General features: G+C 38.4%; 1 protein-coding gene across 1 annotated transcript; it reads left to right on the top strand.

The window, feature by feature from the left end:
* Positions 1-1,737: 1,737 nt before the first annotated feature.
* On the top strand, positions 1,738-16,468 carry LOC132524718 (calaxin-like). The gene is given in 6 exon segments (XM_060157036.1): positions 1,738-1,795; positions 10,076-10,231; positions 11,212-11,232; positions 11,235-11,312; positions 13,782-13,930; positions 16,038-16,468. Coding segments are annotated over 6 exon segments (669 nt in total). The 3' UTR covers positions 16,245-16,468.
* Positions 16,469-16,505: the final 37 nt, after the last annotated feature.

Here is a 16,505-nt window from a genome sequence, read left to right as displayed (position 1 = left end):
TTATAAAGATTAAGGAACACTACTAGGTGTTAAGTGCTAGGTGGATAAGTCATGTCCCCAAGTTTTTAGCCATAAAATATAATACATTTCTTGGTAAATTTTCCTAAATTTTACGCTTAAAGCTTCATAATCTTTCCTAATAAAAGAAATCTATAAGCTCTTGAGTACACAGCAAGTTTGGGAGACATTTTTTATCCAAAAAGAAGTTCCTCAGAATTGTTCGTGAAAATGCTAAAAGATAAGGTTATCAGGTTATCTGTTAATCAGTTTTGCCATGACATAAAAGTGTACCTTTGCAGACTGGTCCAGTATATGATGATTATGTCCCACTAGAAGCAGCAGTTCATTTTATTAAACTGGAAAAGAAGGTGATTTGGCAAAAATTGTATTCTTTCCAGGTTGTGTTGACTGCCTGGGAAACACCTTTTTCATTATTCTTCTTGTGGTAGCCTTAACAGTTTTCTAATAAGGTATACAAAGAAAATTTGACCAGGTGATATTATGTGCAAGTTAATAACATCTCTTTCTCCACCAAACCACCCTTTTACTTGAATAATTATATACTAATTTTATAAACACAAAGCATGTTATTTGGATAATGATGCCAGGGTAACTGCAACAAAATTGATGAATGTCTGAGTAGGAAAATTGAATTTATACCTGGTGCTGTCTTTTTCTGGTGGTTTTGGATTCCTTGGGTTGCCCTTAGTATGTTTAGGTGTTTTAAATACCCTAAGAGTGTCTTGAATTTATTTTATCCAGAGTGTAGATTCGTATTCCTCCAGTCAAGATGTGTTAAAAGCCTATTGCCTAATTTTCTTTAATTTTACAGAGAACAATAGACTAGCCACTAAGAACAGTTATTAAAAATTGTCAGTTTTCAACTTAAAATCTATGAACGTTTGGTATTTCCTTAAACGTTTGGGGAAACTTTTTTTTTCCCCCAGTTGTATTTGCCTTATTTTAAAATTTGTTTTTATGTGTTATTTAAAATTTAGTATTCTAAAAATCATTTTTGTACTTTTTTTTTGCCTTGCCACAGTGAAGGCCAGCAGACATACACAAGAAGATGTTTGTTCTTTATACCAGGATTTGACAATGGACATGAGAACAGTTGCCATCTTGCCCAGCTTTGGCATAATCATACCATGTTTTCCTAACCAGTCAGTCAGATAAGTTGGAGGGGTAAACATGAGGGGTTTTACATTTCTCTAGAAGCTCCCAGATTGAGGCCTTTGTTTGCTTATTATGAGAAGGTGCTTGGTTAGAGTTTTCAAAGGAGGTTATAACCTTTGAAGGAGCTCTTCGTAGCCTGAGAAGTTATTTTATTTCTACTTAAAGAATCAGGTCTTTATAGTCTTACTTAGTTATTATGTGTTCATCCGTAAACATTTTCAACTCTAGAATTTGTGCTCAAGAAGTATAAGTGGCAATAATATCAAATACCACTTTAAATGGTGTTTAGCCCCAAAGAAGAGATAAATGTTGGAATTGCTGTAATATTTCAGATCACATCATTAATGAAATCACTGCATTTATACTGAGTGGTAACAATTATTGTTGCATATTTTTCCAATTACTTGAGAACCTTCTGTGTTTGGTTGCTGGAATGTTGCCATGGTCACGTTCTGTGCTGGGTATGGAGTGGTGCACTGTGGAATCAGTGGCAACCCAGGACACCCAGGCTTGGAATTAGGCTATCAGAGAAGTCTGCATTGTGTTGAAGCCACACTTGACATGGACCAGAAGGTTCTGAAGAAACTAGTGGAATCCATCAGTAATACTGTCAAGAGCTGTAAGTACTGACCAAATATCCAGCACTGCCTGAACATATTCAATCAAATAGAAACGTTGGTAGACATACTAGTTGGACCTTAACAAGTGCTTTGTAACCCCCCAGAAGTAGAGTTGCTCTATTTTCTATCTAGTATTTTGGCCATTTAAAAAAAATAGTTAGCAAGTGAATGATTATCCCTGCACTTACTCTGAAAATATTTTAATCATCAGATGACCTAAAATATACTGCATACGTGGGAAGACTAGCATGAGAATTTACATGACATCATAAATGCTAAAGGATTATCAGCCAACCAAGTACTGATTTTATTAATGGTCTGAAATTTAACCAGAGATTCCAAAGTATAAAGGTGTACTTTGGCAACTTCCCTGAGTTCTCTGGCACAAAAGCCATAGAGGCAGATGATTGCTGTACTTCACAGTATTGATAGAGATACATAAGATAGTTCAAATGTTGAAGAAAGATGGTGCTTTTGCATATGGCAAGTGTTTATTAAAGCTAAGCTAACTTAACAGATTTTTTTAGGAATCCTTGCCCTGCCAGACCTTAAAAAGTAATCTTGTGAATATTTGTTTCTCAAGCCTGGCCACAAGCAATCCTGACTGATAATTCTAAGAATTTGTTTTTATACTTTAAGGAAATTACTTTTATTTCAGCCGGCTTTACAGCCTCATTATTGGGTGCTTCCATTTTCCATTGTGTGACCTTGGCAGGATAGTCACCACCTTGTCTGAGAATCTCATTGTGGACATAATTCAGTTTTTTCTTTTCTCAGTTGGATTTTAAATGATCTAAGCTCCTCAAGCACTTCTGGGCCCTGTTTTCCCATCGTGCTGTTATACTACCCTTTAAAATCCATCTGGCAGATTTAGCCAATATTGAATATAGTATGAAATGCCTGCTGTCATGTGCTACTTTCTTAACAGCCTAGTTTTATAACATTCAAAAGGAAATTTTGCATGCTTTAAAAATCTGACTCCTCTCCCCATCCTAATGAAATTATTTTTAGCAGTGTCTGCTACCCATATGTGTGTTTAATACCGTTATTTGTTATTTGAAAGCAGTTTCTGAAATAGTCTGTAGATATGAGTATGTAATACTTGATGAGACCCATATCCCTTATAGTCTTCTACAAAGAAGATAACTTATAGCTGTTTGAAAAAAGGAATAAGTTGCATTCCTTTCTTTTTCCAAAGTTTTTGACACTTAACTGATTTTTAAGTTATTGTTGAAAGTTCAGGCCCTAAATACTGAAACATAGCTATTGACCAGTATAGCCAGATTACTAGATTTCTAACAGCTGATGTTTATTGAGCTCTTCATTGGCAAGACAGTGCAAAATGGTTTATGTTCATCATCTTTATTCTCAGAACAAACCCAGTGAGGTAGGGGATGTTATCCATGTTTTCAGGTGAGGGAACCTCATCTTAGATTGTGTAAAGCTAACAGTGGACTTTTCTTGTTGAGGCCAGGCTAGTCTGATGCAGAGTCTGCACTCTGTTTATTTTTCAAATTAATCCTACTGATCAGCATTATAGTCCCTCATGGTCTTTCTGTACAGTGTTTTCCCATAGTAAGGGGACTATTAAAATTTGTTCAAATCAGTTTAGTTCTTGAGTCCTTCTAGTTGAGACCAGGATAGACACTGGTCCTCTCATGACTAGAATTTGGTTATTAATGGGTAGGAGAGGGAAGGACTAGAAAGCTAGTGCTGCCTTGACCTTCTCAAGAAGGGACTGTCTTTATTTCTCTTGGTGTACAAAGTTCTAATAATTGCTCTATGTGGCAGAAAGTTGAAGTGATTTTTCCTGGGCTTTGCTTTAGAGCTTCTTGTTAGTCCCTCATGTGCCACATGGCCTCTTTCAGTCGAAGCCACTACCATTGCATACTCTCCTCTCAGATCCTCAGCCGGATCCTCAGTCCAGTAGCTACATTTGACTATTCAAATGTAAATTAAAATTAGGTAGAACTTAAAATCCAGTTTTGGTCACACAAACCATTTTTCAGGGCTTAGCAGCCACATGTGGGTTGTGGCTACCAAATTGGACAGCACAGACAGAATATTTCCATCATCTCGGAAAGTTCTGTTAGACAGTGCTGCTCTGGAGTCATGCAAATAAATCTATTTCCTTTTCCAAATAATAGCCCTAATCTGGTGGGAGAGGCAGATAATTACCTCAGGATATATAGTACATGGCTTCATGGTGTGTGTAACCTATGTGTTCTCATAGGGCCCCATGCTTAGTTTAATGCTCTGCTAACACTGACTTAAAATTAATTTTTTAAATAAGAGGCCTGCATTTTCATTTTGCATTGGGCCCACAAATTCTGTAGTTGACACTGGCCACGTACCTCTTATTTGTAGTATGGTAGGAGTATTTCCACCATCAGAATCACCTAAAGGTTTATACTGAAGATGTAGATCCCGGAGTACCACCCTTAGTATAGTACAAAAAAATCTCTGGAAGTGGGGCCAGGCGTCCAGATTGTTAGCTCTGTGTTCTTAGACACTGAAGTGTGAGGGTCCTGATCAGAATTGTCTTTTCCACTTGAAACTTCAGTTCTGTCAGCCAAATGTCAGTCCCGGTTTGATTGATGGTGAGTTGGGAATTGACCCAGTCTTTTTCACACAGATTGTCATTTTTATACTTAGGTACATTAACGAACTTTTTTAAAGATAAACGAAGAACTTTAAAATTATTCCTAGTAATTTCATGTGGTTTGATTCAACTGCTCATTTTGGCATCTCAAGGTTACTCTGGAGCTTGACTCTCATCCAGCGTATTCCTTAACTTCTCCAGTTTACAAGTGATTGCTTATCATTTATTTAGCAAACATGTATGAGAGCCTTCCACTGTACTAGGCACTACTGGTTACTGAATAGGTATTAACATAAGAATAAGATTTTGCTAAAATCCCAAGTATTTTGTGAACTGCATTTCTCTGATCCATTCTTATCAAGTAGAGGAAATAGTTAAATGTAGTATGATTTGACCTTGTGAATTCATGAGCCTGTCTTTTCTGAGCACTCATGAGTTTTTAATACAACTGATCATCTCCTTTAGGACTCAGCCCAGGAGCACCTAAGGGCCCATTAGTCCAGCATTTGGCTTTTTCTGTATTTGTGAGACCTAACATGGGCCACGATGTGTGCATACGTAGGTTAGTGTACGTACATATTTCCTAGCTATGTCTACTAAACAGGCTTAGAAATATTAGCACCCCAATAGTGATTAGCATACCCAGTGACTAGACCTTGGTTTCTAAATACCAAACTAATAAAAGAACCAGATTTCCTTGAAAAAATAGCTGAACATAGCATAAAGGAAAAACCTACACTACTCCTGCTTTAACACTCCTACCATACTCACAGTTCTCCAACTGTGTGGGGGTTTCTCCCAGCAAACAGTTCTCTGTGACCTTAGCTGGGTGTCCCTACAATTTAACTCAATTCTGAAACTACCTAGAGAGTGTCAGATTCTACCGGTTAAGAGTTCAGTCCTACAAGACTGCTTCTCACCAGATGCCAATCACAAGTCCAGGTTGTTACCTGTGCTTCTGACCAACTGGCTATCAATCCGAGGTTCACACGACCCCCTCCTTGTGTTCAGTTAGTTTGCTGGAGCAGCTTACGGAACTCAGGAAAGCAGTTTACTCTCTAGATTACCAATTTATTGTAAAAGGATATAATTGGGAATAGCCAGATGGAAGAGATGCATAGGGCAAGGTATGTGGTAAGGGGTGTAGTTTCCAGGCTCTCTCCAGGCACCTTTGTGTGGTCACCAACCCAGAAGCTCCCCGAACCCCATTCTTTGGGGATTTTTATGGAGGCTTTATCACATAGGCATGATAGATCATTAACTCAATTTCCAGCCCCCCTCTGTAGAAGGGGTGGGGGCAGGACTAAAAGTTCCAAGCTTTTGAACATAGCTTGGTTTTTCTGGTGACCAGCTCCCGTCCAGGAACAACCAGCAGTCACCTCATTAGAACAAAAGACATTGCTATCAACAAGGAAATGGCTAAGGGATTTAGGAGCTCTGTGCCAGGAACCAAGGGCCGAGACCTATTTTTTTTTTCCTGTTATCTCACGCAGGGATGATACAAGATGAGCCTGGCAAGTAGTGCCAGCAAGCAAGGCAGTGTTGCAAAAGCAAAAGGATGAGGGTATGTGAAAGAGGAGTCAACTTGAAAACTCCCAATGGCCAAAGCTGAAACAATTTGGGCAGCAAAATTAGTAGCACAGGATTGGTCTAAAATAAATATATGTGACTGCATACTGAAAGAATTGAATAAATAAATGGAAAAGAGACAAATCTTCCTTAGAATAAATTAATAGTATAAATACTTTCCTAAGAAATGGAGCTTAATTCCCTTTACCTTGAGAGACTGGCTTCTAAAGACTAGATGATGGAAAAGGAAAGTAGTATCAATAGATTCAGTGGAGAAACCTGTAGACTCACTTAACCGAGTGATCGAGGTTATCAGCAGTGATAGGTCATGTTATTGATAATACCGTGTATCTCCTGATACATGACAAGAACAGCACTTGTAGTATTATTCCCCAAAACACAGTCTAATGAGGAAAACGTTAGGCAAACCTAAATTGAACTTATGCAAAGTAAAAAATGTCAAGGTCATAAAAAGGATTAAGAGATTAAGACTGAAAACTCACAGTTTGGTGGAGACATGACAACCAAATGGATCCTGGATAGGATCCTAGAACAAAAAAAAAGGACATTAGTGGAAAAACTGGTAAAATCTGTAATTTAGTTAATGATAATGTGCCAACGTTAGTGTTTTAGGTTTTTTTGTTTTGTTTTTAATTTATTTATTTTTGGCTGTGTTGGGTCTTCGTTGCTGCGCACGGGCTTTCTCTAGTTGCGGCAAGCGGGGGCTACTCTTCGTTGCAGTGTGCACGGGCTTCTCACTGCGGTGGCTTCTCTTGTTGCGGAGCACTGGCTCTAGGCACGCGGGCTTCAGTAGTTGTGGCAGGAGGGCTCAGTAGTTGCGGCTCACGGGCTCTAGAGCGCAGGCTCAGTAGCTGTGGTGCATGGGCTTAGTTGCTCCGCGGCATGTGGAATCTTCCCGGACCAGGGCTCGAGCCCATGTCCCCTGCATTGGCAGACGGATTCTTAACCACTGCGCCACCAGGGAAGCCCAGTGTTTTAGTTTTGACAAATGCACCATGGTTATGTTGTTAACATAAGATGTTAACAGGGAGAAACAGCGAAGAGCCCTACTATTGCATCTCTTACGTAAATTAAAATTATTCCAAGCTAAAAAGTTTAATAAATAACACGGGCCAATCTCTAACATATCAACACCATTCTCATTACCCACAATTTCTCAAGTATCATTTACAGTGGTTCTTTGACCACATGTGTAAGGTCTTTAGATATAATGAAATGTGAGTTGTATGGATAAAACTCAGAAAAATTTACTAGCTTCTGCAGATTGTGTATAAAATCCTTGATTGTTTTGTTTGATGACTTGTCGGTATTTAACCCAGAGCAGCTGCTGACTGAAACCTCGCTTTCTTCGGGGATCCATTTTCACAATGCTGTTGCACTCAGATGTTGATTCTCCATCAGAGTTGAGCAGGGCTAGTTTCAGGAAAGCATTAATATACTATGCACTCCATACAGTGTGTCCACACCTGAGGTTCTTTTTTCTTCATATTCCATAAAAGAAAAAAAAACACTTTCCAAGTTTTTGTCCTCAGAGCACCCCCTTTCTATGACCAAGTCTTGAAATTTCCACCATACTCTTGGTTAAAATGGTCAAAAATCCATTTTGACCATTTATTTCCACCATACTCTTGGTTAAAATGGTCAAAAATCCTCCTAGGATTTATTTCCACCATACTCTTGGTTAAAATGGTCAAAAATCCTCCTAGTTTCAAGTGAAGGAGACACAAACCCCATCTTTCTAAAGGAGGGGTATCAAAAGTCTATCGTAAGAAGAGCATATGAGATGGGATAGATTGTTAAAATCGTCTTTGGGAAAATACAACCTGTCACATCTGGATTCACCATTTGTAAGGTAGTTTCAAGAATCTACTGCCAAAGTGATCTTCCTTAAATGCAAATCTGATCCTGTTAACTTGCTAGCCAAAATTTTTCAGTAAGCCCCTCGTAAAGTCAAACAATTCTGCCACCTGGCCACACCAAACTTTGTGGCTCTCCGAACATGCCTCCCTGCCTCGAGCTGCCTCCTCTAGCAAATGCTTACTCCTTTGATGGCTTTAGCTCAAGTGACACCTCTTCCTGGAGCCCCTTCTTAATCTCTTATCGCCTCCCCCCTGTTGATGATGCCTTTCTTTGGGTCACTACCAAACACCATCAAGCCTAGTGTTTGTGATACTTCATTGCACTTTTATCTCTTGACCAAAGTGTAATAACTTTGAGGGCAGGAACCATGGTGTATTCATTGCCTGGTTCATGGCAGGCCCTTAATAAATGCTTATTCGATGGATAAAAATTACCTTTATGTCAAATTTGGAGCTATGTGTGAAGCCTGAGAATCTAATTCAGTTCATAAAATAATATTACTAGGTACCTTTGTAGTCGCTTATTCTATAGATTTATCAACCATTACCCTAAGAGTCAAGTCATTCTCTGACCATATTAGAAACCCTAATGTAAACTGCATATTTGCTAGGGGTTCTCATTGGTTTCGGATGGGTAACTTGAAATCATCTCAAAGAAAAAAATCTAAAAATATGTCTTTGCCCCCACCTCCCCACCGCCAAAAAAAAAAGGGAGGGAGGAAAAGGAAGAGAAAAAATAGTAATAATAACCAGCTTTCCCTCCTAACTCTTTTAGTTCTCTCAAATAATCTTTAATTCATAGAATCAGACTTTTAGAACCTGAAGGAATCTCAGAGATCATCTAGGATAATACCCAAATTTTATAGGTGAGGACTTGAGGCATAAACAAGCTGAATTGTCCTAAGTCAGCTATATAGGATAAGAAATGGAAGTGGAACCCAGATACTTAAGTCTAGCCAAGCCACGAAGCCTAATCCCTTTGTTTTCTGTCCTGACAGTGCATTAGAATCACTGTGTGCTGCTTAAGCAGCATCTCGGGCTCCCTACCTGCTTTCTGACTTCATTTCCACCTCCCTAGCCAAAGCCCTATCACTCCAAGCCTGACTTCTATGCTTCCAGTTTTCCCCTTCAATACAACTTCACCAGATGTGTTTCTTAAACCACTCCTCAGCCCTTAGAGCATAGAAGAATCAGCTGAGCTCTTGTTTCAAAGCTAACCCCTAGGCCCACTGTTAGCAATTCTGATTTAGGAGGTCTGGGGCAAGGCCTGATAATCTGCATATTTAACAAGTATTTAACAAGCCGTGAGGGGGGATGATTTTGACGCAAAGGGTCCAAAGATGACACCATGAGAAACCCTGCTCCAGTAAAATAAATGTTAATCCTCTGACTAGGTATTCAAGGCCCTCTACCATCAGCCTGTCCTCTTCAATCTTGCTTTTCACTTCTTCCCAACTTGCTGTGCTCCCAATAAAAAGTGTTCTACCTCAACCCCAATTCTTCCTCTTTCCTTTACTCATGTAATTCCTCTTCCTGGAAGTCTCCACTTCTTTACCACCTTCAATACATTCCTTCCTGTATAAATACTATACATTCTTCAAGGCCCATTTCGAAGTCTACTCCCATGAAAAAAGCACAACTCTTCTTTCCCATACTGATTCCTCTTCATATGTCTATAGTGGTGAGTGTTATACCACATAATTTATTATTTATATACTGTCTTATGAGAGTTCTAAGTAAAGCCTGTCTTGATTGTGTGAGCTCTTAAGTAGCAAGTCCATGTCATACTTTTTTTTTTTTTTTTTTTTTTTTGGCTGCGTTGGGTCTTCATTGCTGCGCAGGCTTTCTCTAGCTGTGGTGAGCAGGGGCTACTCCGTTGCGGTGCGCGGGCTTCTCATTGCAGTGGCTTCTCTTGTTGCGGAGCACGAGCTCTAGGTGCACGGGCTTCAGTAGTTGTGGCACACGGGCTCAGTAGTTGTGGCGCACGGCTTAGTTGCTCCGCGGCATGTGGGATCTTTCCAGAGCAGGGATCGAACACGTGTCCCCTGCATTGGCAGGCGGATTCTTAACCACTGCACCACCAAGGAAGTCCCTGTCACACTTTTTTAAATCACTAGAGCATCTAGAATCATAGGAACAAAATAGCTGCTTAGTAAAATATATTTAATTGGGTTGGAGAACTCAGTGGTTAAATCTAAGTTGTATCCATTTGTATTTTCATTTTACAGTAAAAAAAAGTGAAGTAGAGTGTCTCATAAGAATTTTTCACAGCTTGGTGGAAAGAGCTGTTGTAAGACTTGATAACACTGGACTAGATCATAACACATTTCGAGCCATCCTGCACAGCATATTTGGAATGACTGATGATATGCTAATGAATAGGGGTAAGAAGTCATGGAGACTGAAATGGGCCAAGCTGAGATGACAAATATGTATATATTTATTTATATATATATGTTAATACATGGCAAGTTTTCACCAAAGACTTTGCATTTTTCAATACCAGAATTAGACGATTCTGGTAGTGCTACCAATTTAAAACAGTAAATTTGATTTGATTGTGAGGATGGTTTTTAATATAAACTCACTCAGAATTTCATATTTCATAGCTATACCATTTTGAGAAAGAACCAGTGATGACCTAAATAAGCTAGCAGTATTGATTTTTTTTAAAAGATAAGCTTGTGGTTTCAATTGTCTTTGGAGTCATATGCTGTGTAGACATGTAAATTATTTACTTCTTCAGCACAAAAAAAATGAGAATTACTCATTATATTGAAAAAAATCAATGAAACAATTTTATTTTCAGAATAGGAAATTTAATGTGATCCAGTCAGTTTCACTAACAGATTTTTAGTGTTCAACTTGATATGTCTTGATGTATGTATACACCATTGAAACCATAACCATAATGAAAATAATTAATATATCTATCACCCCCAAAAGAGTCAATAATATTTTATAGGATAATTCTAAGATTTCACTGGTAATTTAAAAAATAATGTGTTATTTTGGTAATTTATCTTTAGGTATTATACAGATTCTTTAGAACAGGATTTTGGCACTCTTTAGAATAAAAATTATCACATTGATTATCCCTACTGTTGGTCTTTTTTTGCTGATAGTAACTGTACAAAACATCACAAGTGAAGCTCATAATTGACCATGGAGGAGAATGGCTTCTTTCTATAAAAATCTGTTGGAAATACATTTCCAGTAATTTTGACTCGTTCAAGAAAGATTGTGTCAAAAACTTTTTTCCCCCTCATTTTGGGAGGAAAGATTTTTTTAATCTCTTAATAATACTCTTGAATTATAAAATAGCTATAAATTACAATACACTTACACGTTCTTTTTCCTTCAGTATTTTTTGCATTTGACAAAGACATAACTACATAAATGTGAAAGAGTGTGTTAAAGGATTATCAGTGTTTCTTCGAGGGACTTTTGAAGAAAAGCTGAAGTGTAAGATTTCTATGTTATTATTAACTTAGTAATATATATTGTCAATTTTGTATTAGTTAATCCTTATATTTATTTATTTTGGCTGCGTTGGGTCTTCGTTGCTGCTCGTGGGCTTTCTCCAGTTGTGCTGAGCGGGGGCCACTCTTCACTGTTGGACACGGGTTTCTCATTGCGGTGGTCTCTCTTTGTTGCGGGGCACGGGCTCTAGGCACTTGGGCTTCAGTTGTGACACGCAGGCTCAGTAGTTGTGGCTGGTGGGCTCTAGAGCACAGGCTCAGTAATTGTGGCGCACGGACTTAGTTGCTCCGCGGCATGTGGGATCCTCCTGGACCAGGGCTCGAACCCGTGTCCCCTGCATTGGCAGTCGGACCCTCAACCACTGCACTACCAGTGAAGTTCCTAAATATTTTTTTAATATAAATTCATTGTTCTCTATATCGCCCTTGCAAAAATAGTTCATGAGAGTTACAAAAACAAAAACAAAACACAGATGAAATGGGTGTCCTATTTTTTAGGAGAGTCCCTAGATCCGGAGTCTCCAAACACTTCCTTCACTAGTTCTGTAATACCCCAGTGTCACCAGGATGGCTCTTCGGCTTAAGGCCCAGGCAAAGGACAGCAACTGAAGTTCAGGACATGTGCCAACTCTGATCAGCTGGCAAGGCTGAGGTTTCTGGGGCTGCCTCTGGGCTCAGCAGAAAATGGCCTTGAATATGGGGCAGCATACAGTTCACAGTGAGGCTATTCCTTGTCTTTCCATCAGAGAAAATGTGAGGGATTGACACAAAACACGATAAAACACACAACCCTCAGACACCAATACTCTAGTGTTAGACTAAAAAGAGAGGAAAGAAGGCTGAGACAGTGAAAGAGGAAAGAAGGCTGAGACAGTGAAAGCCCAGAGGAAGGAGGGTTATAAAGGGAGTTTCCTACAGAAAAGGACCAGGGATTCCAAAGACAAAGATCTCCCAGTTCACAATTTTGTAGGAACAGCTCTGGCCTCACCTCACCCTTACCATTGATGTGACGTATATTATCTGTGTTTTACACCTCCTGTGCCAGGATTTGGGGTGTGAAACCCTGGAAAGAGAATAGGAACAATTTTAAGTAGCAGTTTTCAAGGGAGCAAATTGCTTAAAGTGTCAAATTACTTAAGAAAAGAATGCAGAGTTCTGAGTATATAAGGAAATTTTTATCCCTTCTTGTTCTTCCACTTGAATTTGGATTTGGGATGTTCAAAAGATCTCTAAATTAAACACACGTTTCAAAAATGATAGCAACATTTTAAAAACTCACCAACTTTATTTGACATTTATGACTTTTTTGTTTCTCTGTTTTGTGGGGGGGGGTTCCTTTTTTTCTTTTCTCTTTTTTTTTTTTTTTGCTTTTTTAAAAAATTGAAGTATAATTGGCATACATTACATAATTCTTTTTTTTCTCCTTACAACATTATGTGCTTTTCTTCCCCCACTTTTCTCCAATCTAATTTTTCACGGGATAACACGTATATATAGTTGTCACTTTAGTTTCTTATAGTTGCAGTGTTCTTATAGAAAAGTCTCACTGAGAAATGAAAAGTTAAGTTTCGTGGTTGTAAATTCTTGTGAAAGTGGTCGTGACATAATGCAGCTAGACATGATTGAATAGCATCACACTATCAAGAATTTTTTCCTCCTCTAATCCCACTTCCTAAAAATGTTTCATATACATTTCAAGATATGTTAATTTGGGGAAAATACTACTTCTAGTAGGGTTGTGTCACAAACTCATATATGCTATATATTGGAGAAATGCAACAAAAGACAGAATTAATCTGATGCTTTGGAATTTTATACCTGTTTTTTTTTCTCCCCCGCTTCGTCCCTTCCTATCTTTCTCCTGCTCTCTCTCCCTCCCTCCCTCCCTTCCTCCCTTCCTTCCTGTCCTAAAACATTTAACTAGATTACAAACTCCACAAGAACTCCTTCACTGTTATATTCCCAGGACCTGAGTAAGGTCATTTGTGGGATGAATGAGTGAACTGTAGTAGTGCTTACACAGTGCAATGGAAGTCATGGAAATCACTCTCTAGGGAGAGATGGATCATTTTGGATAGTGCAGATGGGTAGACCCCAAGGACGTGACAGACTCACTACCCAAATATATTGAAAAATGTTCTTTGTCAATGATATAGTGAAGTGTACACACTAGTTTTTGCACTCTATGTAAGAAGGACATTATAACATTAAGATACACACATATTTATATGTATATGTGCACTATATATGTATGTGTAAATTCTTTCTTTTCATATCCCCAGGGGTATTTAATCTTGTGGAAAGATTTATAAAATTCCTCCACTATGTAGAATATAGGTTGTATAAATTGTTTTTATCCTTCTTTAATTACATATTGAAATAACTAAGGAGAAGACTAATGACATTTTAACTGCTCTTATCCAAGTCTTTAAATTTCGTATGCTTTAAAAAGTCTGTTTTGAAGTTTACTGTTTCAATGGTGATGGTTACATTTCTCGAGAGAAAACGTTTGACATGCTGAACAGTCTACACCAACAGTCACCTGAAGAAGATACTGATGAAGGAATAAACGAGTTGGTGGATATAACACTGAAGAAAATGGTAAGAATAAAAAAAACTGTAATTCATTATATCTAATCAAATGGATGTTAGATAAAGCTAAAGATGAAGAAATGATTTATTTCCCTACGTAATGAACGTAACCATTATGAGGGCAGGAGTTTGTTCTCTGCTCTATCCATTGCCTAGAACAGTGCCTGGCTGATAGTGGCTACTTAAAAAATATTTATGGAATGCCTGGGTGATTAAATGAATCACTACATTAAATGAATGTTAATTTTATTATTTTAAAATATTTTACTATCAGTAAAACCTCATTATTTGGGAAGTGGGGTGACAGATTCAGTTCTTTTAAAATTGGATGCAAATGTAGTCTGTCTTCATGACTTTTGCTCTCTAATCCATCTAAACACTCATTATAAAGTAATAACATAATAAAAATAGTTGTCCCTTATAAATTGCTTACTATATGCCAAGCCCATCACAGAACTTTAATATATGAACTCATTTTATCCTCAGAACAACTCTATGAAGTTGAAATCATTCTCTCTACTTTGCAGATGAGAAAACTGAAGTGCAGATAGGTTTATACAAGGTCATGATAGAAAATGAGGTGCAGAATTCATCTTTCAATGAAACTAATAATACCTCTTTATTATGGACATAGTGATTTCTCTCTTTTTCTTACCGTGACCCTAAACTGGATACCAGTGAAGGTTTATGACTCTAAGGTGGCCCGGGCCCAGCTCACCTCCATTACTTTGGAGCTCAGGAAAGTAACAGATGATGAGGTCTGCCGAGTCTCAGATTCAGCTAACGCAGACTTCAGGATGTCCTCTTCCATTAGAAATACTCAAGAGCCATGGCTAAGACTGAGGGTAGACTTCTTGAGAGGCAGTATGCTTCCCACTACCACACCCACCCCCTTCTTTTTTTGAAAGAAAGTTATGGAGTGAATCTTTTTCTGAAAATTATTCAAATCTTTCTTTAAACTAGACTCTCAGCAACCCTGATTTAGTTATGCCCAGAAGTGAAAAAACAAGGACCCATTACATCAAATCCAAATTGGATTAAGCGGTTAAAGGTATTCATAATCTACACACATGCTCCCTCCATGATTAAATCTTCCATAGTCCCTGTCATGAATACTCCATTCCAGGCTGGTCTGTCTTCTTCCTGACTTGCATTCCTGCTTACTGTCATAATCCATGTTGGGCCATTCGTCTGCATTTCCTCCTGACACCTCTCCACCTATCTAGATCCCAAACATCCCTAACGGCCTAACAGTAATCTGCAAGCTTCTTCTCATGACCCTAGTCCATCTTGAATTGTTACTGTTCTCTCAGTGCCTTGCTCCTTATTAAACAACTTCACTATTATACTTTTTACATTATATCCTTATCTCAAGTAAGAGATCCTTTGAGAAACAAAGCTAAAAATTAAGCTTAAAAATCTTTGGCACTTATTTTATCACAAAAGTATTATAATGGGCTTCCTCTAATTTTCTGTCTTATTTCCCCAATTAGGGTATAAGTCCGTTAGGGACAGGGTTTTTATATGTCTAAGGTAATTCAGGTATCTTAGCCTGCTTGGGCTGCTGTAACAAAATATAGACTGGCTGGCTTAAACAACTGGAATTTATTTCTCACAATTCTAGAAACTGGGATGTCCAAGATTAAGGTGCCAGCAGATTCACTTCCTCACTGAGGGCTCTCTTCCTGCCTTGCTGACAGCCACCTCCTCAATGTGGCCTCACATGGCAGAGAGAGGGAGCTTTGGTCTTTCTCTACTCACAAAGACATTAATAACATGATGGGGCCCTACCTTCATGACCTCATCTAAATCTAATTTACCTCCTGAAGTCCCCCACCTCCAAATATCATCATATTGCAGGGGTTAGAGCTTTTAAGACATGACCTTGGGAGGTGGGGAGAGACAAACATTCAGTTCATACCAGGTATGCCTATTAGACTAATAGGAACAAAGTAAGTGGCCTCCATAAATTAGTACCTTTTGATTTGTGTAAGCAGTGCCTACAGAAGTGTGAACTTACAGTTTGACTTGGTAAAATCTTTTATTCTAGACAGTTATTTTCCATGCAAAATTAAAAACTACTCTATCATTTATCAAGAAATTATCTCCTCTCTAGGATTATGACAGCAATGGCAAGATATCTTTTGCAGACTTTGAAAAAGCAGTGAAAGAAGATAAACTTTTGTTGCAAGTGTTTGGACCATGTTTACCAGAAGCAAAGGTACAGTGCCAGCAGCCAGACTGGTTGAGGGAAAATTTCAAAGGATCAGAAAAGAAATACTTGCTAGACACTTACCTCTGTAGGACTTCAACACACTACTGAAGTTCAGGCAACCATGAAGATCTCAGCCCCATCCTAACATTTGGGACCCAAGACAGTAGTGACTAATTATATTCAAGACCTTTTTTGAGCTTGTAACCACCTTAGCCATACACAATTCCTAATTTCCTGTAAATATTTTCCCCAAAAAAACCCGAAGTATATTGGCTTGCTTAAGGGATAGAACAGTAAATACAGAGTGGATTCAGCAAGTACCCACCATAAACTGCTAGGAGGAAACTTGATCTCTTTCTCGTTTGTTGT

The sequence above is a fragment of the Lagenorhynchus albirostris genome, chromosome 8 (genome assembly GCF_949774975.1).
Source record: "Lagenorhynchus albirostris chromosome 8, mLagAlb1.1, whole genome shotgun sequence".
Classification (NCBI taxonomy): Eukaryota; Metazoa; Chordata; class Mammalia; order Artiodactyla; family Delphinidae; genus Lagenorhynchus; species Lagenorhynchus albirostris.
Note: the sequence above shows the minus strand (reverse complement) of the source record. Positions and strands in the feature narration are given on the sequence as shown.